The following is a 24,997-nucleotide window of genomic DNA, read 5'->3' as shown; positions in this document are numbered from 1 at the left end:
AAAGAGCAGGGATGCAAACAGCGGCCACTACGTCGCTTGCATCCCTGCTCTTTGCCGTGATAGGCTATGTAAGTATTTACGTAGCCTATCACAGCAGCTTGACAGGACACAAATGGCGGCTGCTACGACGGCCGCCATTTGTTGCTGCAGCAGCTCGGCCGTGGCCAGAACTCCAGCTGTGGACGGCCCCTGCCGGCGGCTCCATGGTGCCACCGCAGAGCGGAGCCAGCCAGGGAAGACTCTGGGGGGAGGGACAGAGTGCTTCCCCCCCACCGTGGATCCCCCACTGTGAAGCCAGGTAAGGGATTCATACATCCCTAGATGTGCATAGGGATGGGCGGATTACTTACCCCGTTCCAGGTGGGGGTGTCCGCTGGGGGGGTGAGGCGATCCGTCCCTCCCCCTGGAATCCTCCCTGGCCGGCTCCACTCTGTGGCAAATCCGTGGAGCCGCTGGCTGGGCCCGCCCACAGCCAGACTTCCGTCCACTGCTGCGCTGAGGCTGCAAACGTCGTCCGGCATAGCAGCCGCCATTTGCATCCCTGCATTAGCCAAGACAGGCTACGTATATATTTGTCAGGGTGGACATTGAGCCCATAGAATCCCAAAGTAGTTCTGATTTGGAGGAAGAGCAGTCACTCCTGGGAGAGGACAGCGCCCCTTTTTCCCAGAGCCCGCAGCTGACAGAGATTCCTCCCACCCACATTCCTAGATTAGAAAGCAGTCCAGGGAGTGACCCAGCACCAATAGCAGACTGGTTGGATGCACGGCGCAGACACAGAGAGCGGCGCCAAATGGAGAGCGCGGAAAGGAGGCGTAGTGCCCGGTTGGCGCTCAAAGAACGGTTGCGCCCAGAGGATCCAAGGGAAAAGGGGAGAGATTCTCCCTAGTCCTTATACTCAGGGGTCTGCCAGTAATTGCTTTTCAAACAGGGACCAACTGTTCCAACTTAGGGCATAGGGATGCTGCTGCTCAGATCTAGTTGCTACCTGTAGAGTTGTAAGTTGTAAAAGAAGAATGAAGCTTTGAAAAAAATCCCTTTGTCTGCATCTGGACTTGGCTACTGGATTAGACTGAGAGAGCCCTCCAAGGAGCCCTTGACAATATTTGCATAGCCTATCACGAGAAGAACAGGGACGCAAATGGCATAGCGGATACTTACATAGCCTATCATGGCTAACACAGGGAGGCAAATGGCGTCCGCAGACCGGGGCAGCCATTCACAGCCACAGACTGGGGCAACAGACGGACTGGACCAGCAGATGCCAGGTAGGGTCTGTCCTGGGAAAATTTTGCGGGGTGGCAGGGGTGAGTGCTGCGTTCCACCACGGACTCCGGGGGGGCGGATTCTAAAGAATCCAGCCTCATTGGAGTCCATGGCGGAATTCTCTAACATCCCTAGATGTGCGTGGCTTGCTCAGTCTGCTGTCCAGGAGCTGTTGACAGGAAGCGTCAGGGCCCAGCTGTTCCTTCTCATGGTTCTTTATCGTTATAGTAGACTTGGACTGGACAGCCCTTCAACTAGAAGACACCTTCAAAATAGAGGACAGTCCTCTGGCAGCCCTTCAAATCCCTTTCAAAGACCTTTTATAGAGGACTGCCCTCTATAAAAGACAGCAGTGGCCACCCTGGAGGAGAAGGCTATCAATGGCTGTTAGTCCTAATGGCTATGTGCTATCTCCAGTACCAGGGACAGTAAGCTTATGTACATGAGTTGCTGGGGAACATGGGCAGGAGGATGCTCTTGCCCTCATGTCCTGCTTCTGGGTTCCTGGTCAACGGTTGGCCACAGTGTGAATGGAATGCTGGATTAGATGGAGCCTTGGTCTGATCCAGCAGGGCTCTTCTTTTTAATTAAAGACTAATTAATTTTAATTAAGACTAGCATACCTCAAAGCAAAGTGTCAGTGCCTGGCGCCCTCTTTGCTTTCATGAATGTCCCTGGCTCCCGCATCTCTCAACTTCAACGGTTTGCCTTCTGTGAAATGAATGTTGTAGCAGAAAAAACAAAACAAACATGTTGGTTAAAAAGAGTGGCCTTGCATTTTGGAGCTCAGACTCCCTTCCATTTTGTGAATGGACAAGTCCCTCCTATGACAACCATTTTGTGGGGGTGCCCATGACACTCTCCCAACATTCCAAATGTGCCCACTGACCTGAAAAAGTTGGAGACCCCTGCCATATATCTATGTGTCCTTCGGAACCTGTGCAGAGACCAGAGCTCACCCCCTGCCACCATCAGTACTTCCAGGCATTAATTTATTTTGGGATAGCAGGCTGTACATACCTTATTTTGCCACATGTACATACCGCATGCACACTCCTGGATTAGATACAATTTCAGCACAGAAGTTCAGAAACTGCATCATATGTGAAGCGGCCCTAAATACAAGCTCTTGACACTTAATCCAAAAGGTAATACAAAGGCAGGTCAAAAAGCTCCTTCTTGGTCCCCAGTTGCCTCCTAGACCTTCCAAACCCTGCACACAATTAAGCACAATCAGCAGTCTTTGATCAGTTCAGGTCCACAAAATGAATCTCTGAACTCCCAGCCAGTATTAAGGCTACACCAGGGAGTCGTATGAAGGAGGCTGCTATGCTTCTGTCTGAGCCAGACGTTTCCTAGAGACAAATAGCCTTCAATTTCCAACCAGGTTCTAAGACACCCTACTGGGATTTTTTTCCTCTTTTTTTCTCTAAATTAAATTATAAAATACTAGAAAACCAGCAGCCAAGTTGACTCAAAGACAGAAAGAACATTCCAGACCAATGGCTGGTTCTTTGGGGCAATTTTCTATATGTTGGGTGAAGCCAACAGTATCCACCTCCATTTGGCCAATATCCATTTCTATCTTCCTGTGTCTCATTGATCCAAGGTATTTTCCTGCAGGGCCTTCACATCTAGGGAAATCCACAATGGACTCAAATGAATCCGGATGTCTTGCAATCCAGTCCCAAATTCCACGCTGGACCAGCATCTGCGGATCAAGCAGATTCTGCAGACATGTGACTTCCCCCCGCACCCACGCCAATTCCCATTCCCAAAATTTAGTTGTGGGAGCGGGGGCCAGTATTTTGCTTACGAGTAGTCAGTGTTGTGTGTGTTTGTTTGTTTTTGGAATGAAGTCTCCCGTGTTAGTGCACTTTCTGTATCCATAAAAGGGCTTGGAGTCCTTTCATGGGCATTCTCCTAAGTTTGCTGACATGGAGACTGCCTGTGTCTTTCAAGGAAAGAGCCCTTTCCCTCTGTCTTTGAAAGACGTTCAGGCAATCTCCCAGCCAGCAAATTAATGGGAATGCCCTCTTTCCTTTTATGGATATTCCAGGAAGAGCACCAACACAGGAGACTTCATTCTAATCACACACACACACACACACACACACACACACACAACACTCACTATGTTATCAGTAAGCACAAAACTCCCCCCACCCACCCAACTAAATTTATTTTTAAAAATTGTCTCTTCTTCTAATTTACTTGCTTATTGGTAGACCAGAAAATTTAACTCCATCTGCAGACCTCACACAAACCAGATTAAATACAATACTAACATCCCTATTCACAATCACAATTGAGGCTCTTCTTACAACAGGAGTCTTGAACCTCAGGTCAATGAGCCAAATCCCACAGGCCTGAGATCCCAATGCAGCCCTCTGGGGCTCTCCAGATGACTACACTCCCTTTCCCCTAACTACCACTCATTTTGTGGTTTCCTGGCTTTTGTGCAGTGTTTTGCCCCTTTCTAAAAGGGTGTAATACCTCTTCTGAGGTATAGTTACTGGCAGTAAGTGCCTGAAGTGAAAATATGCTGGTAGTTTTGGTATTTAGACCTGTCCTTGTGACTTTGGCTCCACCCTTGTTTGTCTTCAGCCCTGCCCACCACTGTAATGCGCCGTCCGAGTTTCCGAGAGCTTCTCCAAAACTGAATTCAACTCTCGAGCTGAAAGAGGTTTGACGGCTCTGTCTTACGATAAGGACATGTACCCCTAACCATTTTAGGGATGTTGGAGAAATCCTCCATGGACCCCAGTGAGGCCGGATTCTATTGAATCCAGCCCCGCGAAGTCCACGGAGGATTGGATCTCTTACTTACTGACCAGATCCTCCCCGCTGGTCAGCTCTGGAAAGGATTGACTGCGGCCGCAAATGGCGTCCGGGATACCATCTGCAGCTGTAAAGGCCTTAATTTAAGGTAAGTGCAGCCGTAAATGGCTGCATTTACCTTAAACTAAGGCCTTTACGGCCACAAATGGCTTCCAGGACACCATTTTTGGCCACAGTTACTCCAGCCCACCAGCAATACAGCAATGGTGGCCGCATCGCTGGCACTTGGGAGACAGCCGGTGGCTCCGTGGACTTGCCACAGTGTACCCAGCTGATGAGGATACCAGGGGAGAGGGACGGATCGCCTCCCCCACCACGAACCCCCGCGGATGCCAGGTAAGAGGGCTTCGTACACCCCTAAACCATTTAAGAAATGCTTTCAGAGACTAGGCTACCTGCACTGGATCCCTGGGCCTTTATAAAGTATATTGACTGAAGATGGTTTGTTTGTTGCATTTATATCCCACCTTTCTTCCTCTTGCAAGGAACCCAAGGGGGCTTACATTATCCTCCTCCTCTCCATTTTATCCTCACAACAACAACCTTGTGAGGTAGGTTGGGCTAAGAGTCTGTCACTGGCCCACCCAGTGAGCTTCCATGGCCAAGTGGGGACTAGACCCCAGATCTCCCGGCTCCCAGTCCAACACTCTCACACTATACCACATTGGCTCTCTTATTGCTTCCCTCCTATTACTTGCTGAGTGCAGAAAGGGTTAGGACTAGGGATGCTGTAGAAATATGAGATGGACTAAAATGAGCTTGGATTTTTAAGAATCCAGCCCATAGAATCAGCTATGGACTGACCCCCTCAGGCTGCCAAGAGTCCATGGACTTCCAGATTATTATTTTTTTTTAATTTTCCTGAAATTTACACATATTTATTTGTAGGAAAATATGCAAGTTTCTGCTGAGGAAAAGTGGAATGGAATGGGGGACAATATGCTAAATGTTACGTACTAAGGTAAATTCTGTAAATTGTTATGAAACCTCTTATGTAATTATTTGTATATTTTTTGGCATGACAAAAAAAAAAAACAATCCATATCCATCTGTGAGTGGACGATGGAACAAAAGGTGCCTGACAATCCACAAAACACAGGCAGAGTGGATTTTACACAGTCTGTACATCCCTAGTTAGGGCCTTGGTTGGTTCTTTCAGCCATGGCTCATGCCTGTCAGCAGCTCACTGGCCTTTTGACAAATGGAGGTGTCTGTGGGGTACCACTCAGGTTCCCTTTCCCACTTGTTTTGCTCAACATCTTGTCTTTCTTCACTTTGCCCAGGCTCCTTGGTGATGAGGTCGCTTGATCACTTCACATCAGAGTTCACCAGAACTTCCTTTTATTCTCTCAGTTTCCATTGTCATTGGGGTTAGCAGCTGCCATGATCCCCCATTCTTCTGCCAATCCCCATCCAAGAAAGAGCAGGCTGTTCGAATCCTGATGACTGTTTGTGGAATTAGCCAGCACTGTATGACTATATGCTACTTCCAGGATCAGAGACAGCACACCCCTGAATACTAGTTGCAGGGTACAGGGCTGGTATCAAGGATAGGCATGGTTGGGCACCAGCCAAAGGTCCACCCCTGTCGAGTGCCATGCTTCAGGTCATCTTTATAGTCACACAATGAAGACGATCACTTAATAAATAGCTTTTATTATGCAAGCCAGAGCCAGATCAGCCATGCTTCAGGTTACTGATGTAATCCACATACAGCAACACAGAGCTAAGTTCTGTAGTCAGCTTTGCTAATTAGACTACATGAAGCTACCTTTGATGAATACACTATGATAGGAAGTAGCAACGAAAGTAGCACCACCCGACAGTATGAAACCTAAGTAGCCTTTCCAGTCCTGCCCTCAGGGAGGGTCTTCTCCTAGGGACCTCTTTTGAGCAGCCAATGTTTTAGAATGCCTCACATCCTGAAGTTGCTCCTCCCTCCTCACCCAACAGCCGATTCTTGGGTTCGACACTCCTGACTCCTCCCCCACTGTAAGGTCTTGCATTCCCATGGATGGAGAGGTCTCTGGCTGGCTTTGATCCAACTGATTAGCTGACATCTGGAAAGACTCCTCTCTGCCACTGTTCCCCTGCCCTATCTCCTGTGACCATGGTATCTCCACCACCCCTTCACCCTCTTCCTCATCTGACTCTGAATCTGTTCCCAAACCTTCTTGAAGTACTTCTGCAGAGATATTGGACCCAGTCCTTACAACATCCAGCAGGGTGCAATCTGCTTATTTTATTTACTTATTTGTTTTTTTGTTTGTTCATTATTACATTTCTAATCTGCTCAATAACTAATGTTCTCTGGACAGATTACAAACAGCTAAAAAAAACTAAAATCCATAGAACCATTAAAATATAATATATGGTACAGTACAAATATTTAAAAGAATAAAATACAATATAATGCAAAATAATAAACATCACAGGAATAAATAAAACAGCCATAATAACCTTGTCTCATCTTGTCCATCAAGATCCATCTTGTCTCATTTTGTCCATCTTGTTCATCATCCATCTTGTCTCATCTTGTCCATCAAGATCCATCTTGTCTCATTTTTCCATCTTGTTCACCATCCATCTTGTCTCATCTTGTCCATCAAGACCCATCTTGTCTCATCTTGTCCATCTTATCCATCAAGATCCATCTTGTCTCATTTTGTCCAGCTTTCCATCAAGATCCATCTTGTCCCATCTTGTCTCATCTTGCCCATCTTGCCCATCACCAATGGTGAAGTAAGATTCAACTGCCCATCTAGTGCGCTTCTGCAAGGGGAACATGGTGGAGGCACCATCTTGTCCTTCAACGCTTTCATTTATTTACTTATTTAATTTCTATCCTGCCTTTCTGTTCCCCCCCCCAAAAAAAAACAAATGGTGCTCAAGGCAGCTAACAATAAAATCCATATTAAAAACAAAACCTTAATTTAAACATAACATAGGAACATAAGAACATAGGAAACGGCCTTATACTGACCCAGACGATCAGTCCATCTAGCCCAGTACTGTTGACACAGACAGGCAGTGGTTCTTATAGGGTTCAAGGTGGAGTTTTCTCCAACCCAACCTGGAGAAGTCGGGGATTGAACCTGGGACCTTCTGCATGCAAAGCAGGTGCTCTACCACCAAACCACGGCCGCTCCTCATAAAAATAAATACATTAAAAACACAATCAAAAACACAATACTGAAAGAAATAAACAGCACCAACCAATTAAAAAAAAAACCCTTCAGTAATAGACCAGCTTATATGTCAAAGACTGACCTGAATGAAAATGTCTTTGCCTGCTGGCAAAAAGACAACAGAGAGGAAGGGGCCAACCAAGCCTCCCTCAGCAGGAGTTTCAGAGCCTGGGACTGGCCGCTGAGAAAGCCCTGTCTTGCATCCCCAGCAAACATGCCTCTGATGGAGGTAGTACTGAGAAAAGGACCTCTCTCAGGGAACTTAAAACCTGGGCAGGCTTGTCAGGGAGAAGGTGGTCTTTTGCTTTCAGAGAGCAAAAGATGTAGCTGCCAATTTAGGTGGCTTTAAAGGGGGATTGGACAAATTCAAGGAGGATAAGGCTATCAATAGCTATTAGTCCTGATAGCTATATGCTCCCTCCATTATCAGAGGCAGTAGCTGGGGAACATGAAAGGAGAGTTCTATTGCACTCATGTCTTGCCTGCGGGTTTCCCATGGGCAGCTGATTGGCCTCCGTGTGAACAGAATGCTGGACTAAATGGGCCCTTGGTCTGATCCAGCATGGCTTGTCTTATGTTCTTAAAATGTTTGGGGCCAGCTCTGCAGCTTGCAGTCCTGCAAGTGAGATGATTCTTAGGCCATTTACTATTGTGTTAAGACATTTCTGGCGGTGGCGAGGGGAGGGGGTGACTTGGAGGTGGAATCCCTGCACTAATCCTTCACCCAGCCTTTGGTTTCCTCTGTCTGTGTGTCTAGGCACCTCTGCATACCACTAAGCACTCTAATTAATTACAAGTAAAATTTATGAAGGGGTGCAAGTATTTTTATTTGTGACCGTGAAAGGAAATTGTCGGTAACGTGTCTGAAATGGCCCCATGGGGGTGATGCCGAAGTAATTGCGTGTGAAAATGTAGCTGCGGATCTCCGTGTGTTTTCAAATGTAACCATTACAGTGAAAAAGAGCAAACTGAAAACGTAAGAGGTGGGTGGGGAGATGGATCCCATACATTAGTCTTCCCCAACATGGCTCCCTCTGGTTGTGTTGGGTGGCAACTCCCATCATCCACAGCCAGCATTGTTCTGATAACTGAGGGTGATGGGGGTTGTAGTTCAACATACCTGGAGGTTGCCATGTTTGGGGTAGCAGGCATAAGCTTTCACAGACTGGAGTCCACTTATGGCTAAAACAGCCATGAAGGGGCTAGTCCCCCTCCCCCGCATTCAGCACAAAGTCATTAACACCTCATTTAGTAAAAAATTTATGTTATCTGGTCTCCTAAGACTTGTATCTGGCAAATCGTATAATCCTTAAAGACAAAGGAAAAGCAGGTCTGCCCATGAAACTTTCTGCCCAACTCCCTTAATTTTCAACCATTAGTTAGCTTCTCTGTCCAATATTTCTAACATGGGCCAATACCACTGATAGCTCTCAGTTCCCAGTGGAAGTGAATCTCTTCCAGCTACCTTGTTTCATCAAGCTATTAAGATGTCTAAAAACCCCTTGGAGGCTTAGATTAGTAGATCTGAACTTTTTTTTCTTTTGTTTGAAAAAAAGTTCTTAGCTTCCATCCTCCCTTCTGAGAGATGTTTACGGGTGAATGATTTTCTACCATTTCCAAAGATTTATTGGTTTAATTTAATGCAACTCCGAAAATGGGAACATTCCTCCCTGTTCAAGACCTGTTGCCTGCAAAGGCAGCTAAACCTCTTACTCTATCATCCCCTCTTCACTGAAGCACGTATATCAGAGCTTTCAATCTGAGGACACAGAACAACCAACAAATGTGGGATTTCAAGGTATTGTGACTTTTCTGGATCCTAGAACTACCAAGTTAAGAAAGGGACAGCTGTACGATGAAGCAACATGAAGCAGCTGCTGCAGGCGGCATGTCACAAAGAGGGCGCCATTTTCCTATCTGTATTTTCCATGTGTGTGCATGCGCGCGCGTGTGTGTGTTTTAAAAAATTAGCTCCATTCCAGAACAACAGAGCAGCTGAATCTTCAGGACCAGCAATGGGACAACATCTTCCTCTGCACATACAGCAGTGTGGTATAGCGGCTAGAGTGCTGGACTGGGACTCAGGAGACCCAGGTTCAAATCCCAACTTGGCTATGCAGCTCACTGGGTGAGTTTGGGCCAGTCATTGACTCTCAGCCTAATCTACCTCGCAGGTTTGTTGTGAGGCCAAAAACAGAGAAGAGGAGGATCATGTAAGGCACTTGGGTTTCTTTCGGGGAAAAGGGGGGATATCAGTATAATATTAAAGGGGGGGCAACAGGCTAGTTAAGAAGGGAATGGGGTAGGCCATGTGGCATACATCGCTCTGTCCTCCAAGACGTCACAGCTGTTTGCTGCCCCTCAACATCTGCTGCTTCTAAGGCCCAGCCCTGCCATCACTACATCTTGTGGCTGTAAAGTTCATCAGAGAATTGTGCTTCTTGCATGAAGATGCACTTTCTTGTGCCTATCATTCCATGCCCATCGGTTTTCCTATCTTTTAACCTGGCTTCCCCAATCTGGTGCCCTCCAGATGTGTTGGACTACAACTCTCATCATTCCCAGCCATCATGGGGATGATGGGAGTTGAGGTGTTCCCCCAAGGTCTATGGTTTCTAGCTCTCTCTACACCATTCACAATTATATAAGTTTCTCTGTCTACTACTTGGATTAAATCCTCATGGACAAACTTAAACATGGATATATAAAATCTCCACAAAGAGCAGGTCTTCTTTCTCCTTTGGTTGATCGTCTGTTAATGACATCGGCATCCTTTTAAAGTTTTCAGGTTGGTTGCCAAGACAACACTCCCAGGGGCCATGGAAGAACACAGATTGTTACATCACAGTTCTTTGGTGGTTGCTTCATCTTCACCAAGGCCAACCAATGGCTTTCACATAGCAAGAAGGATATTCGGGAAACTATGCCAATCTTATCCAGCTACTATTTTGGATACCTGTACAGTGGCCGGTCTCCATAACTGGAGTTCTTGCTTCTTCTAAGTCAAAACCATGACTGAAATGAACTGGAAGCCTTTGGGCAGTATGGATTGGCTCGAGAACAAAAGGGCAAAGGCACTGAGGGTGTCAAATGACAGGGAGACATTTCAAGTATGGACCATGAAATCTGTTTTATCTGCATGTGTTTTTAGTTGCCAGGTAGTAGACTGTGGAAACCTTGCTTTGATCCAAGCTACTTAGCTCAGATCTATGGTCTTGCAAGCAACCAGGCCTGGGGGGGTAGCACCCATCAGGAGCCTCGGAGAAATGTGGAAAAAGTAAAAAAAAATATCTACTTTCATCTTTGGTGGGAATATTTCACAGTGCAGGAGTTTTGAAACATGGTTGCTGATTACTGTCAGGAATTTATTCACATTAGACCGCTGGTAACTCCTAAAACTATGCTTCTTCATCTTTTTGAACGGAATGATCCTGGATTCCTACATAAAGACCTTCTTAAGCAATTGTATACTGCTGCAAAGTCATATCTAGCATGTAATTGGAAGTCTCCAAAGCAACCAACTACAGAGAAGTAGGATGATAAAATTTGGGAAACTATGACTATATGTAAACTTACTCAGCAAGTGCAGCAAGCAAGGAATCCTAACTTTTAGAAAGATATAATGGCACCATAGTTTCAATTTATTTCCTATGTTGAAGCTTTTCAAACATTTTATCAAATTCCAGCCAAGTACAGTTGCCTATATTTTTTTCTGACTAATACACACATACACACAAAATAGCACACGCTCATGCACACTGCTTTTATATGCTATATACATTGCATTTTTACTATTTCATTAGGTATTGAACTCCCGCTTAGGCTTTTTTACTATAGATGTTCCATAAGCATATCAGTTATAGAGTAAGAATTACAGTTAGTGAATTCCTTTGTTTCTTTAGTGATCTTGTTTTATTATTATGTATGTTCTTTTTGTTACCTTTATTTTGTTGCCTTTATTTCTAAATAAAATAAAATTTCATGAGAAGAAGGAAAGAAGGAAGGAAGGAAGGAAGGAAGGAAGGAAGGAAGGAAGGAAAGAAAGAAAGAAAGAAAGAAAGAAAGAAAGTTAGTTGGAGGAGCAATGGCAATGGAAGGAGGCCAAGAGTAGGGATGGATGGATTCACCCATGCCCAGCTTCATTGAGCGTTCACTGAGCTGCTGCCACCACCCACCCCTGCTCGCACCACCACGTGAGCTTCGTCACCTTCCGACAAGCACCCAAAAAAGCCACAGGGCTGCCCATCCTCCTAGCAAACCACCATTGCGTGCAACAATGGCTGCTTGGGCGCTTCTGGGTAGGTAATGTTGAGTAATTGGTGGCTGTAAAGGGCTCATTTACGCAACATTACAGGCCTGAATGCTGCATTCGTGCCTACAATGTTGCATAAATGGGCCCTTTACAGCCACCAATTACGCAACATCACCTACCCAGAAGCGCTTGAGTCGCCATTGTTGTGCGCAATGGCAGCTCGCTAGGACAATGGGGCAGCTACCAGGTGCTCGCCAAGCTTCAAGGCGCTCACTAAGGAGGTCCACAAGTGCCCCACAGTTCAGTGAGCAGGGTCTGGGAGGGTGGGCAAGGGGGAGCCCATCAGACTCCATACACACAGCCACAGACTCTCATGACATCTCAAGCCAAGAGCAGGGGTGGGTGATGAATCCATTCGGTTCATGTTTTAGTGCCATACTGGGCTAGGTGGACCAACTGTCTGACTTCTATAAGGCAGCTTCCTATGTGTGACTCAGTGCCTTTAGTTTTCTAATTAGACATTTCATAGCCTTTAGCCCGACATATTGAAGTATCAGACTAAAGTGTTCAAGATGGTTTTACTCTTGCGTATCTCATGTACATGTTCCTGGTGGAGATGGACACTGCAAGGACCGGTTTGTTGATATGGATCAACACAGCTACCTGCATTTGGGGATTCTTCTTGGGCCAGGGGGTGGCTATGGGGACTGCCTGCACTTCAAAGTTTACTACGACACCACCGTCTGCAGGTTTTATTCTAATTGGCATGCGAAAGGCCTGTGCTGTCTTGGGAAGTGCTTAGCTAAACACCAGCAATCTCTCTTGTTGAAAAGCTTCCCTTAGCCATGACTAACACTGCATAGTGCAGGTGGGAGAGGCTAAGAGTGCAATCCTATGCATGTGTAGACAGAAAAAAGTCCTACAACTCCCAGCATTCCCCAGTCAGCATGGCAGGCTACTGGATGAGGAGAGTTGTAGGACCTTTTTCTGTCTAAACATGCATAGGCTTGTGCCCTAATGTACTAAGGCTAATCTGGGAGACTAGACTTCTAAACTGGGAAAGTCGGCCTTCAAAAGCAAGCACTGTCCTATGCCAAGTGGCACAGCTGGCTGGTCCATAGAATCATAGAATCATAGAATAGTAGGGTTGGAAGGGGCCTACAAGGCCATCGAGTCCAACCCCCTGCTCAATGCAGGAATCCAAGTCAGAGCATCCCTGACAAATGGCTGTCCAGCCTCGTCTTAAAGGCCTCCAGTGTGGGAGAGCCCACCACCTCCCCAGGTAATTGGTTCCATTGCCGTATTGCTCTGACACTCAGGAAGTTTTTCCTGATGTTCAGCCGGAATCTGGCTTCCTGTAACTTGAGCCCATTATTCCGTGTCCTGCACTCTGGGATGATCAATCAATGAATTATCCCTCCTGCTAATGAAAGTTCTGCACTGGATAGAAGGGCATTGGATGGGGATTCAGCTTTCCATGCAGAAGGTCTGGGAAAGACTCCTGTCTGAAAGCCTGGACAGCCGCTGCCAGTCAGTGTGAACAACACTGAACTAGACGGACCAAGGGTCTGACTCAGTGTAAGGCAACTGCATATGCTAGCTAGTAGTATGTTCAAAAGACATGCACACAGTTCTATGGGCCAGCATTGCATCAATATTCCAGACTCAACAGCAACATGAAATCTATCAGCCAAAGTGAGACCACCCTGAGATGATTCGGTGGCTGGAGCAGAATATCCAGATGGCACAATCCATCCCGCCCACTGTTTATTTTTATTCATGTAATTGAAAATTTGATAAAACATTAGCCATCCTTATACAAAATACAGAGCATTCCCCCAACGGTCTGCCCCTCATTATATATCTCACTAACCTTTACCCACAAACGAACATTGGATATAATCCATCATGATAGCATGTGCTTATTCCTAGAGGCATCTGGCTGGCTACTGTTGGAAACAGGATGCTAGATGATAGACTAGCAGAGTTCCAGCAGGGCTTTTCTTATGTTTTTAATTTCCTGATACATGGTGTCCATTTGGTTAGATCTATTTGCCTCCCACGAAACCACATGTAATGATGCCTGGAATCCTCCACCAGAGCAGGCAGCTTACTTTGCCTCCTGGTCAAGTTTCCTGAGAGTCACATCCAGGTTCAATGTGCCAGTGTGTTAAATCAGAGATGGGCAAAAGACAAATTGGGATCTACTGGTACATGTCTGGGTAACTGGCAGTAGATCAGCAAGGGCTTCTGACTCCCAACCGTGCAACAATAGCAACAACTAAGGGTGCAATCCTTTGCAAGTTTAGACAAAACTAAGCCCTACAACTCCCAGCATTCCCCAGCCAGCCATGCTAGCTGGGAAATGCTGGAAGTTGTAGGATGTTATTCTGTCTAAACATGCATAGGATTGCACTCTAAAACGCTTTTGTTTTTCTCCCCAAATTAGGTTGCTGAAAAAGAAAATAAGCTAGGTGTAGATTTTTGTGTGAAAGCACTTGTGAGTTTGGTTCTGGTATTGATCACAAATTTCTGGGCTTAGCATGTACTCAGAGGCACCCTGTTACTCAATTTGAACCCTATGTGCACCTGACCAAGCCACTGTTTTGCTTCTGGCACTGGTTGGTGGATCTCTGGATGCTAGAGAGAAAAAACAAGGATATCCTGCAAGCCTGACATCTGCCCACCCCTGTTTAACTGATCTTATAATTTAAAATGTTTTAAAGCAGGTGTGCTTTAACACACACACACACACACACACACATAACCCCATGCATATTGGGCAATATGATGAAAAATAATCACTTATCTGGGATTCATTGCTTTTAAAGAAACGTCTGGAAGTATTTTTTTAAAAAAAATAAGCTCAAGATTCACAATCTCCCCATCTCTTCTGTTCAGCTGAAGAAGATTAGGCGATCCCTTGATTCCATGAAGATAATGAATGATAACCTGCTGAAGCAAGAAGAAAGAAAAGTGAAGAAGTGGCTCAAGAAACAAGCTCAGATCTCACCCTCAGCATCCTATAAAACATTATACTACAAGGTAATGAAGTATTTTGGAAAGGCAGTTTGGCAATATAGACATTTTTCTGAGAGAGAGAGAGAGAGAGAGAGAGAGAGAGAGAGAGAGAGAGAAATGTATAGCCCCATTCTGGGTCCTGTATCTCAGTCACACCACACTGTGATGTAATGTTAGGAACTGGCATCACTCCTTTTAATACAGAACTCAGGGTGGGGTGTGCAGACAGATTTGTAGGAACAGCTCATCCTCAAACAAGAGGGAGGCATCAGCATACTTGGGGAATTCCAAGTTATACAAATGTTCATGACTTCTTAAAATTCACCCACCCAAAAAGGGCAATCCCCCAGCCTCTAAATGAGGTTCATGAAGACTTCACATGCATACTGAAGCCTTAATATGCTCCCTTAACCACTACTGTTCCAAATGCTCTATGCTGGTGGCTCATCTCCTCCCACCCAACCAAGAAATTTATTCTCTTCTAGCTAGGGATGTACAAGAATTTGGTTTCTATTTGCAAATCACGTGAACATGTCTCATTAGCAATCCCAAACATGAATACAAGCAGGAGTGCTTTTTTTCAAGAAACATTTGCTAACTCCTGAATTAGTGATTATGTAAAAAAAAAAAAAATCAATACTTTAAAAAAACGCACACTTTAAAACGGGCATTTTAAAAAAAATGCATTTTCACACTTCAGTCAAAGTGTGCACTTTTGAAAAATGCACACAGAAATGCACACTTTCCCCATTCATAATGTTCACTTTTCCCATTTGAACAAGCCAAAAAACAGGTGAAAACAAAGAAGGGAATAAGCCAAAACGAGCTTCAGAATGAGTTTGGAGAATTTAGCTGAGCTTGAAAATTGCTGGTTTTTCCATCCCAACCTGTAGCCTGTCGGAACCAACACAGAGAGGAGACAGAGAGGAAAAGACCAGCTTGCCAAGGCCAGCTAGGCCTGGGAGGATATGGGGATCTGTGAGAGTTGCTCAGAGGTGGAAGACCATAGTAATAGTGCCAGTAGAGACTGCTGCACACCTGGAAGATGCAGGAGGCCGTGATGTTGCTGGTGGGGAAATACCACCACACTTCCCACTGCTAAAACACCCATCCCCGTGCAACATTTTGTTCCATGTCCCCTGTGTATATAGATACATAGGTACTTTATTGCTTAAAGCCACAGGCCACCACAATGTACATTAAAAAGGGAGGGAAAAAAACAGTACAGTACAGTCACATATTTGTATATACATAAATTCACACATCCAACAGAATCATCCCCACTAGGCTGGTTGGGCTTTGGCACAGATTTTCCTTGCTGCCAAGGCAAATTTTGCTATCTGGGCAGTGGTACAAGCTTCAGTGCCAGAAAGAAGAACACATATCTGTTCTAAGGGCGGTCTATTTGAGAGGCATTGGAGAATGATGGCAAGAAATTTATGCCTAGGATGGCCATGGAGAGGACATCTTAGTAAGCAATGAGAGACAGCTTCAACCTCCCCAGACCTGCAGATACAAAGTCTCTGATGGACCGGGGTATTGTCAAATCTTCCCCCCAGGAAGGCAGATAACCTTGTGTTGTTGTCCAGTCGTTAAGTCATGTCCGACTCCTCGTGACCCCATGGACCTTTGCACGCCAGGCCTTCCTGTCCTCCGCTCTCTCCCAGAGTGTGCCCAAGTTCATATTCATTGCATCGGTGATGCTATCTAGCTTCCTCATCCTCTGCTGTCCCTTTCTCCTTTTGCCTTCAGTCTTTCCCAGCATCAGGGTCTTTTCCAGGGAGTTTTCTCTTCTCATTAGATGGCCAAAATATTTGAGCTTCAGCTTCAGTATCTGTCCTTCCAATGAGCACTCAGGGTTGGTTTCCTTTAGGATTGACTGATTTGACCTCCTTGCAGTCCAGGGCACTCGTAAGAGTCTTCTCCAGCACCACAGTTTGAAAGCATCAATTCCTCGGCGCTCAGCCTTCCTTATAGTCCAGCTCTCACAGCCATACGTTACTACTGGGAAAACCATAGCTTTCATTATACAGACCTTTGTCGGCAAGGTGATGTCGCTGCTTCTTACTATGCTGTCTAGGTGTGCCATAGCTTTCCTCCCAAGGAGCAAGCGTCTTTTAATTTCATGGCTACAGTCACCGTCTGCGGTGATCTTGGAGCCCAAGAAAGTAACCCTGTGTATATAGATTTATATGAAACGCAGTCCCCAACATTGGGTCACACGTCACCATGACCAAGATACAGAATGAAGGATGAGGCCTTGGAGAAAGGAGCAGACTCAATCTGCAGTGGTTTAATCTGTAAAACCAAGTGTGGTGAAGAACACTTACAGCTTCAAACCCAGTTATGTTTATTTCCTCCCTAAGGCTCTGGAACTCCCTTCCAAGGAAGGCGAGAGTGGCACCCTCCTTCATATGTTTCTGCAGGCAGGCAAAAACTTTTTTGTTCCGGCAGGCCTTTGGGGATAGACAGTCTGGACCTGTGAGAATGTGATGGTTTGGTGCGATTGTTTATATTGTTGTTGTCTTTTTAAATTCTGATATTTTATATAATTTTAATATTATTGATGATTTAGTTATACTTTTAACTTTTGTATATTCTATTTATATGTTTTAACTGTACAAGTTTTTAATGTTGTAAAGCTGCCTTGAGTCCCAGTATTGGGGAAAAGACAGGAAATAATAATAATAACAACAACAACAACAACAGTTCCCATTCACTCTTATGGGGGAAATAAAAGGCTGCACTTGAGAGCATAACATGTACATGGCGCCCCCTCCTTCCCTTTCTTCAAATCCCTCCTCAAGCCCTACTTTTTCCATGGAGTGGCCATAGGTTTAGCCCAGGGGTGCAGAACCTCTTCCAGAATAAGTACCAAATTACATCTTAGAGAAGCTCTTGGGGGCCACATTCAAATGGTGGGTGGGGACAAAGGCAAAAGGAGCAAGACCAAAAATACCAAAAGACCAAGCATAACTTAGCTTAAAGCTCCTACTGCCAGTAAGTAAGCCTTAGGAGAGGCATTTCAGCTTTTTAGAATTGGGGGGGAAACTTCACAAAAGCCAGTGAACCACCAAATGATAAGTGGTTGATGGAAAATTGGTGGGGCCAAGGGAAGGGGACATGACCATCTGGGGAGTGTATATTCATAAGGGATATGATTTAGGTCATCCCTGAATGGTTTAGTGGTTTTCCCTACGTTCTTCAATTTAAGCTGAAATTTTGCAACAAGAAGCTCATGATCTGAGCCACAGTCAGCTCCAGGTCTTGTTTTGACTGACTGTATGGAGCTTCTCCATCTTTGGCTGCAAAGGACATAATCAATCTGATTTCGATATTGACCATCTGGTGATGTCCATGTGTAGAGTCGCCTTTTGTGCTGTTGGAAAAGAGTGTTTGCTATGATCTGCGTGTTCTCTTGGCAAAACTCTATTAGCCTTTGTCTTGCTTCATTTACAATATTTCTATACTGCTCCATATCTAGAACAGATTTTGTAGTGGTGAACGCAAAGGATAAAACAGTAAAAGCATAAAAAGATTAAAATCTTTAAAATTAAAATTACGCTTATTTAAAAACACAATGCCAGTAAAAACCATGACTGGTCAATTAAGGAATGCCTCCTGGAAGAGTGCTGTTTTCAGGAGACACCAGAAACAGCACAGTGTTGGTGCCTGCCTGGCCTCCATGGGCAGGGAATTCCAAAGAAAGGGGCCACCACACTGAAGACTCTTCTCCTGGTGGACTCCAGTCAGGCCACAGGTCCATGTTGAACCACTATGTGGAACTTAAGTCCCATTCATTTCAAAGGCTCTACTCAATGGAAGAGTAATATTGGATACTAGCCCTTGGTGGTACCAAGAAAAGTATCCTGGGGTGCATTGATGCCCATGGGCACCACACTGCCTACCCCTGGATCAGACCAAAGCACAATCTAGTCCAGAGTTCTGCTTCCAGAAACAGCCAGCGAAATGTCTTTAGAACAGGGATGAGGACAACAGTACTACAAGTCAGAAGGATCTTGGAACTGTTGTATATCACAAGCTGAATATGAGCCAACAATGTGATGTGGCTGGAAAAAAAGGCAAATGCTATTTTGGGCTGCATTAATAGAAGTGTAGCTTCCAAATCATGTGAAGTACTAGTTCCCCTCTACTCAGCACAGGTTAGGCCTCATCTTGAGTACTGTGTCCAGCTCTGGGCACTACACTTTAAGTTGGATGCAGACAAACTGGAGGGAAATGAAAATGATCAGGGGACTGGAAACAAAACTCTATGAGATGAGACTGAAAGAACCGGGCAAGTTTAGCCTTGAGAAGAGAAGACTGAGGGGGGATATGATAGCGCTCTTCAAGTACTTGAAAGGTTGTCACAGAGAGGAAGGCCAGGACCTCTACTCGATCATCCCAGAGTGCAGGACACGGAATAATGGGCTCAAGTGACAGGAAGCCAGATTCCAGCTGAACATCAGGAAAAACTTCGTGACTGTTAGAGCAATATGACAATGGAACCAATTACCTAGGGAGGTGGTGGGCTCTCCCACACTGGAGGTGTTCAAGACGAGGCTGGGCAGCCATCTGTCAGCGATGGTTCAACTTGGATTCCTGTACTGAGCAGGGGATTGGACTTGATGGTCTTACAGGTCCCTTCCAACCCTACTATTCTGTGATCCTATGAGGAACTCTTCCCCCTGCTCCCCAAGCCCTGCCCTCTCTCCAAGTCCTGGCCCCTGGAGGCTATTGCAGGTTTGGGAAGGAGGCAGGGAGAAGAATCCCCTATCTTATCCCTGATCTTTACTCAAAGATAAAGTTGTGATTCCCTTGTGTGCTGCTCTCCCTCCCATTGGTGGCTTTTTAAAGACTGATCCCAGCAGATAAGGGGTTGTCTTTTTGAGGGGGCAGTCACAGTGTTGGAGAGGAAGGGGTTAGCCCTTCTCTCTACAGCAGCAGAGGCACTCCTCTGAAAATGCCTCCTGTCCTGCTGTAATTTGGCTTTAAAAACAAAACAAAACAAAGCCTCCACTGGCACCAATGGAGGCTTTTTTAAAGCCTAAAAGCAGCACAGGGTGTGGCACAACAGTTATCGGTGCATGTCAATACCGATTAAAAGCACCAGTGTAGATCTAGCCCTGGATACCAGGCAAAATCTCTTATCTTTGATTAGCTGCTGACTGGAGATAAGAGATTTTGGTCTGGTGTGAGGAGAGGGGACAGGGCCTGGGGAGAAGCTGGTGAGCCATACAGGGACTTCCTATGGGCTGTGGGCTGGAGGTTCCCCATCCCTGCCCTAAAGGATCAGGTTCACAGTTTAGGAGCGCCCTTGGAGCCAGCAGTTTCACTGGAGGAGCAAGTGGCTTCTATGGCTAACAGTGCTCTTTATCATCTTAGGCTGCAATACCAACTGCAATCCTGTCTAGACAGAGATAGCCTAGCTAGTTATGCACACTCTGGCAAAGCCCGGGTTGGATTACTGCAGGTTACCTGAAGGAGCATCTCCTCCTCCATATGCCTACCTGGACCTTAAGGTCGACTTCTGCAACCCTTCTCCAGGTGCCCCCCCAAAGGAGAAGAGGCACCTGCCTACTAGGGAGAGAGCCTTTTCAGCAGTGGTGCCCTGATTATGGGATGCTCGTGCCAGAGAAGCTTGCCTGGGCCCTGCAATGTGGTATTTTCAGCTCCCAGTGAAGACCCTTCTTTTCTGCCAGGCTTGATCTTTCCATTTACTTTGGTTTTATTGCGTGGCTGTTTTGCTTTGTTTTAGATTTTATTATATTTGTGTATTTTATGGTTTTAAACTTTGTGAACCACCCAAAGAGCTTTGGCTGTTGGGCGGTATAATAGGATGATGATGACTGATGATGTGGAATCCCCCAAAATGTTGCAGTATATCCTCACCACCTAACTGCATGATTCTATGAGCTGTAAGGAGCCAAATCAGGGCATTCCAAACACCCCCCCCTTTACTTTTTTTCCCCCCTTTCCAACTGACACTCGATATCCCATGGCTATTGAGCATCCTTTAGTCCTCATTGGACTGGTTTTCAGGGGTGGTGGTGCTGCCTTAGGTATTTTTAAAATATTAGTTTGTGCACTTCTAGAAATATCAGAGTTCCCTCAAGTATGCTGATACCTTCCTCTTGTTTTTCAGTGACCCTATATTGTTTCAATTTCTGTCAGCACTCATCACTTGAGATTGTTCTTAGAGTTCACAATTAATAATATACAGGAATACTAGTCCAGAGCAAAGAGGATAATATTATGGATTTGTTTAAATTATTACAATATGATAGGGATAGGATAGTTTATAAGGTGTTGGGGAGAATGAAGCATGGTAGAACCACACCCGACACGGAAGGCTAAGGTACTGGAAATTGGGCAGAGGGGATGTAAAAAAAGAAGCTACAGTTGTAATTTAAAATGCTGTACATTATTTTGAGGGCCTTCTGTTTGAAAATCTAACACACAAATAAATAAGTAATAAAACTGATGCCTTCCCCCAAGACATCCAGCTATCCTGAGTCCAGTCAAGATCAGAACACAGAGACACGACCAGTCTCGGGGAAAGAATCTATTGACATCCCCTGGACCCAATTTGGTGACCATCTGCCAAACTTCGTGAGCTTTCTGCGACTACCAACCAAAAGGCCAAGCTATGGTAGGAAAGGAATGCCATATTCACAATGCCTCACTCTGCTTTTCTGGGTTTCGTTTGGTTTAAAGAAGGGTGATGTCGAGTTTGAAGTGGAAGCAAATGCAAACTGTATAAATAATCATGGCCTTCAATGCTAATTGGAGGGTGGGTGGGTTTTTTTATAGCAGGGGTGCAGAATGTCAGGACAAGGGGGCCAAATCTGGCCAGCCTGAGGTCCCAGTTTGGCCCAACAGGGTTCTCCAGATGGCCACACACCCTTCTCCTTGCTCCACCCACTTTTTCCTAACTACCAATCTACTAGCTACTAACTCAGACTAATCCTCTGAGCCAGAGGATGATGGCAGGACTGTATCCTCTGGCTGGGAAGGCCCTGAATAAGGCACTGACTGTCCTACCCCCAAGGAAGCAGCCTGTGTCTCATCTTCATCAGAATCTTATGCTGCATGCAGGAAGGCCTGAAGGCTGGGGGTCATCACAATTCTGGCATGAGCTTTCATGAACTGTAGCCCACTTCAACAGATGCATGGAGAATTATGGAGAGTTTCAGGTTTATACACAATAATGGGGGGGGCAGGGAGTTGTAAACAGTGAAGTCAGAAGGAAATTAAATGCATAACATAGTGACAATCGCATTATTAACAGTGGTCATTCCCAATGCAGGTGGTGCTGATAACACAAACATCCTGGCCCTTGTTAAGGTAATTAACACATGTGGTGTGATAAAAATCCTCTGTCCTGATTCAAGCCTCTGGTGATAAAAATAAACCTGTTGATGAATTCTAACTCAGCAGCCTATCACTCGTATCCCCCTTTGAAGTTTCTTTGCTCCACAATGCCAACTTTAAGGTCAGTAGCGGAATGTCCTGGGAGGCTGAAGTGCTCTGCCGCTATTTTTTGAATGCCACCATTTCTGATGTCCGTATTCATTTTCTTAGCATAACACTCTTGATCTGCTTCTTCTTTTCAGACTGGAAGCATTCCAAAGACCTCACACCCTTCAGTGGAATGGATTTCCCCATGCAAACCCTCTCAGCCAGAAATGCAAATGTTCCTAGGAACAACATATACAATGTGCTCCCACCTAACAGAGATCCCAAGAAGGGAAGCAGCTCCAAACAGCCTAGCCTGAATAACAGCATCTCGCTCCAAGAAGCAGTGGCATTATTTCCTTCCTTGCAACGGCTGTCAACAAGAGGGGACCGGTTCACGCTTTCAACACTACATCCAGTGTCTGGGTTCCCTGCCTTGCAGAAAAAGCTCAAGAACATGCTCGAAAAGGAACGGGAAGAAGATAAATGCAGGCTGCTAGAGCCATTGCCTCAGCTTAGACCTGAAGAAATTCTGAGCTGCAGGTTAGGAAAAACAAGAGTGGGCTCTGCAACAAAATGTTGCAGTGTGAAGTGCATCCATTCAGGAGTCCAGCCCTTTCATTTCATTCCTCCTTTTCCCCTCTCAGTTTTCTTTTTCTTTCCTCAACAGTCTGTCAGCCTTTAGCCCAATATTGTCGACACCGTCTGGCAGTGGCTCTCCAGGGTTTCAGGCAGGAGTTTTCCCATCCCTACCTGCAGATGCTGGGGCTCAAACCTGGGATCTTCTGCATGCAAAGCATGTGCTCTACCACTGAGCTACAGCCTTTCCCCGTCTTCTGGTTCATTTGCTATCATCTACATGCTGTGAGGTGAACAGGAGAGGGAGCTCATGAGCAGGAAGTTGCTCCCAATCTCAGCCAGAATAATGCAAGAACAGACACAAAACCCTGTAATGAATGAGAGCTTGTTAGAAAGTCCCAACAGCAAAGGTCAGAACTAGGCAGTAGATGTGTGGCTAGCTTACAGCCACCCAAAGCAGAGCAGGAGGCACAGCAGAGGTGATCTTTGTCTCCACAATCCTCCCGCTCTGTATTTTCATTAGATGAGCATTTTCGCCTGTCTAGCTGAAGCATCGGGGAAGGGGAGGGATGGAGGCTGGGGAGGGATGGGGATATGGCACAAGCCATCCCCTCCCATCCCTGGCCACTGGCACACCCCCTTTCCCTTCCCTCCAAGGTCGCCTTTGTGGTTCTCTCTGTGCCGGCTGCAAGGGGGAGGGGGAGCTTGGACTCCTGGGTCTGAGGTCAGAGCACTGTCTCCAGCCTCAGATCCAGGAATCCAAACTATCATATGCCCCTGCCCCAGACTTTGTCTAGGGGCCATAGGATTGCTCTCCCCAATCGTTTTTAAATCTTGTATGTTAACGATTTTATATTATGTTTTTTCTTATCTTGTATTTGTGGGTTGTAATTTTTGTGAACTACCCAGAAAGGGTTGGCTATTCGGCAGGATAGAAATGAGACATGCTCTCCTAAGTCCTGGGCCCAGATATCCACAGTGCCCCCATCCCTGGGAACAGCATGCTGCTGTCACTTGTCTGCAAGGCTTTCATCACTTCCTTTATCCTTCATCCACCTTCCTGGCCAGCCCTGGGAGAGTGGCTGGGAGGCCACGGTCGGGATTGTCTCACTCACTCTCGGGAATCGCTCCCTTGCCCTGCTCTCTGCTGAAACACGGGCTTGCCAGAGGCCAATCCACTCGCCCTTTGATCTTTGGCTCCACCTCCCAGCCACCCCTGTGAAAAGGAAACAGGAAAAGGATCTTTACCAGGCTGGTCAACAAGCTCCAACAGAGCTCCTTGGCTGTGCCTCGAATCTGCTGTTTTTTCTGCTGCTGGTTGCCATTCTCTGCTTTGATACTCCTTGAACCATGACTTCTTCAGCAACTCACTTGGTCTGTTTGCCTGTTTGCTGTTGCATTTGCCTTTTGCGTTCTCTCACCCAGTCACAGTACCTACATACTGATTGTCAGGAGGGGGTCTTGGAGTGGGGGGCGGGACTGTGACATTTCTTGAGCCCCACACAGCTGCCTTGACACATGCTGGTGCCAACTGCACCCGTTATGGCTGAAACTAATCTCCAGAATGCCAGGCACTAGGTGGTAGCGGTGGTTGCTAATAAAGGTGACTTAAAGGCATCTCACCATCTTATTTTCTTTGCACAGGTACCTTCGTTTGTCCCAGAGCAATATTGATACATTGCTGGAGCTATGTAAAGAATCTGGGATTTATATCGACTTGCATCCCCATATGAAAGAATCGGATATTGACGTTAGTGCTGTCCTTTCATCCAGCCCCAGCAGGGCATTGTAGCCTTTTCCCTGGATCTAGTTGCTTTTAGGCTGTGCGTTGCTTAGAAAATGGCACATTGAGTGAACTTTTTCACTAGCATCCATACTCAGAATTGCTGATCACTTTGGGAATCGAAAGAGACGACCAGGAGCTAGGGTCTTCGTGGAGGGATTAGTGATGCAATGATAAAATCAATCTTGTACTCGCTAGGAGTAAACTTGTGACTTAAAGCTATTTTTTATACCACTTATTACCATCCCACCCCACCCCACCCCTAAAAGATAGAGAAGTCATTAACTCGGGTAAATATCTGAAATATGTCAAATTAAATGTAATCCATTCACTCACAATTACTCAAGTTGCCTTGAAATGTTGTGGGATTAGAGGCTCTCTTTGCCTTAGGTTCACTGGGTTTTTCCCCTTTAAACAACCCCCATATCTTGGTAAAATACAAGGATCACTGACTATTCTGCTTTAGCAATACTAAATGAATGCAATTAATTGCATGAATACAATTAACCAGTGGAGGCTGCTGGCTCCAATGTAGGGATGTACAAATCCCTTACCTGCCAGTCTGGGGGGGGTCTGCGGGGGCGGAGGCAATCCGTTCCTTCCCCCGGA

At 45.8% G+C, this 24,997-nt stretch overlaps 1 protein-coding gene across 1 annotated transcript; it reads left to right on the top strand.

Annotated features, from left to right (window-relative positions):
- The first annotated feature begins 10,306 nt into the window (after positions 1–10,306).
- Positions 10,307–24,397, top strand: C8H16orf78 (chromosome 8 C16orf78 homolog). Its single transcript, XM_084812878.1, has 5 exons — positions 10,307–10,405; positions 14,449–14,592; positions 21,067–21,220; positions 22,185–22,569; positions 24,250–24,397. The coding sequence occupies exons 1-5, from the start codon at positions 10,307–10,309 to the stop codon at positions 24,395–24,397; spliced, it is 930 nt and encodes a 309-aa protein (XP_084669004.1).
- The last annotated feature ends 600 nt before the right edge of the window (positions 24,398–24,997 follow it).

The sequence above is a fragment of the Heloderma suspectum genome, chromosome 8, assembly GCF_057233095.1.
Source record: "Heloderma suspectum isolate Gila_16-S chromosome 8, 16-S_ref, whole genome shotgun sequence".
Taxonomy (NCBI): Eukaryota; Metazoa; Chordata; class Lepidosauria; order Squamata; family Helodermatidae; genus Heloderma; species Heloderma suspectum.
The sequence above is the reverse complement of the archived record's forward strand: the minus strand, read 5'-3'. Positions and strand labels throughout refer to the sequence as shown.

Excerpts from the sequence above, each read along its gene's own strand:
- C8H16orf78 (XM_084812878.1), top strand. The coding sequence starts at position 10,307 with ATGACTGAAATGAACTGGAAGCCTTTGGGCAGTATGGATTGGCTCGAG. Across the intron at positions 10,406-14,448 it reads ATGACAGGGAGACATTTCAA|CTGAAGAAGATTAGGCGATC; the intron begins GTATGGACCATG and ends TCTTCTGTTCAG. Across the intron at positions 22,570-24,249 it reads GAAGAAATTCTGAGCTGCAG|GTACCTTCGTTTGTCCCAGA; the intron begins GTTAGGAAAAAC and ends TTCTTTGCACAG.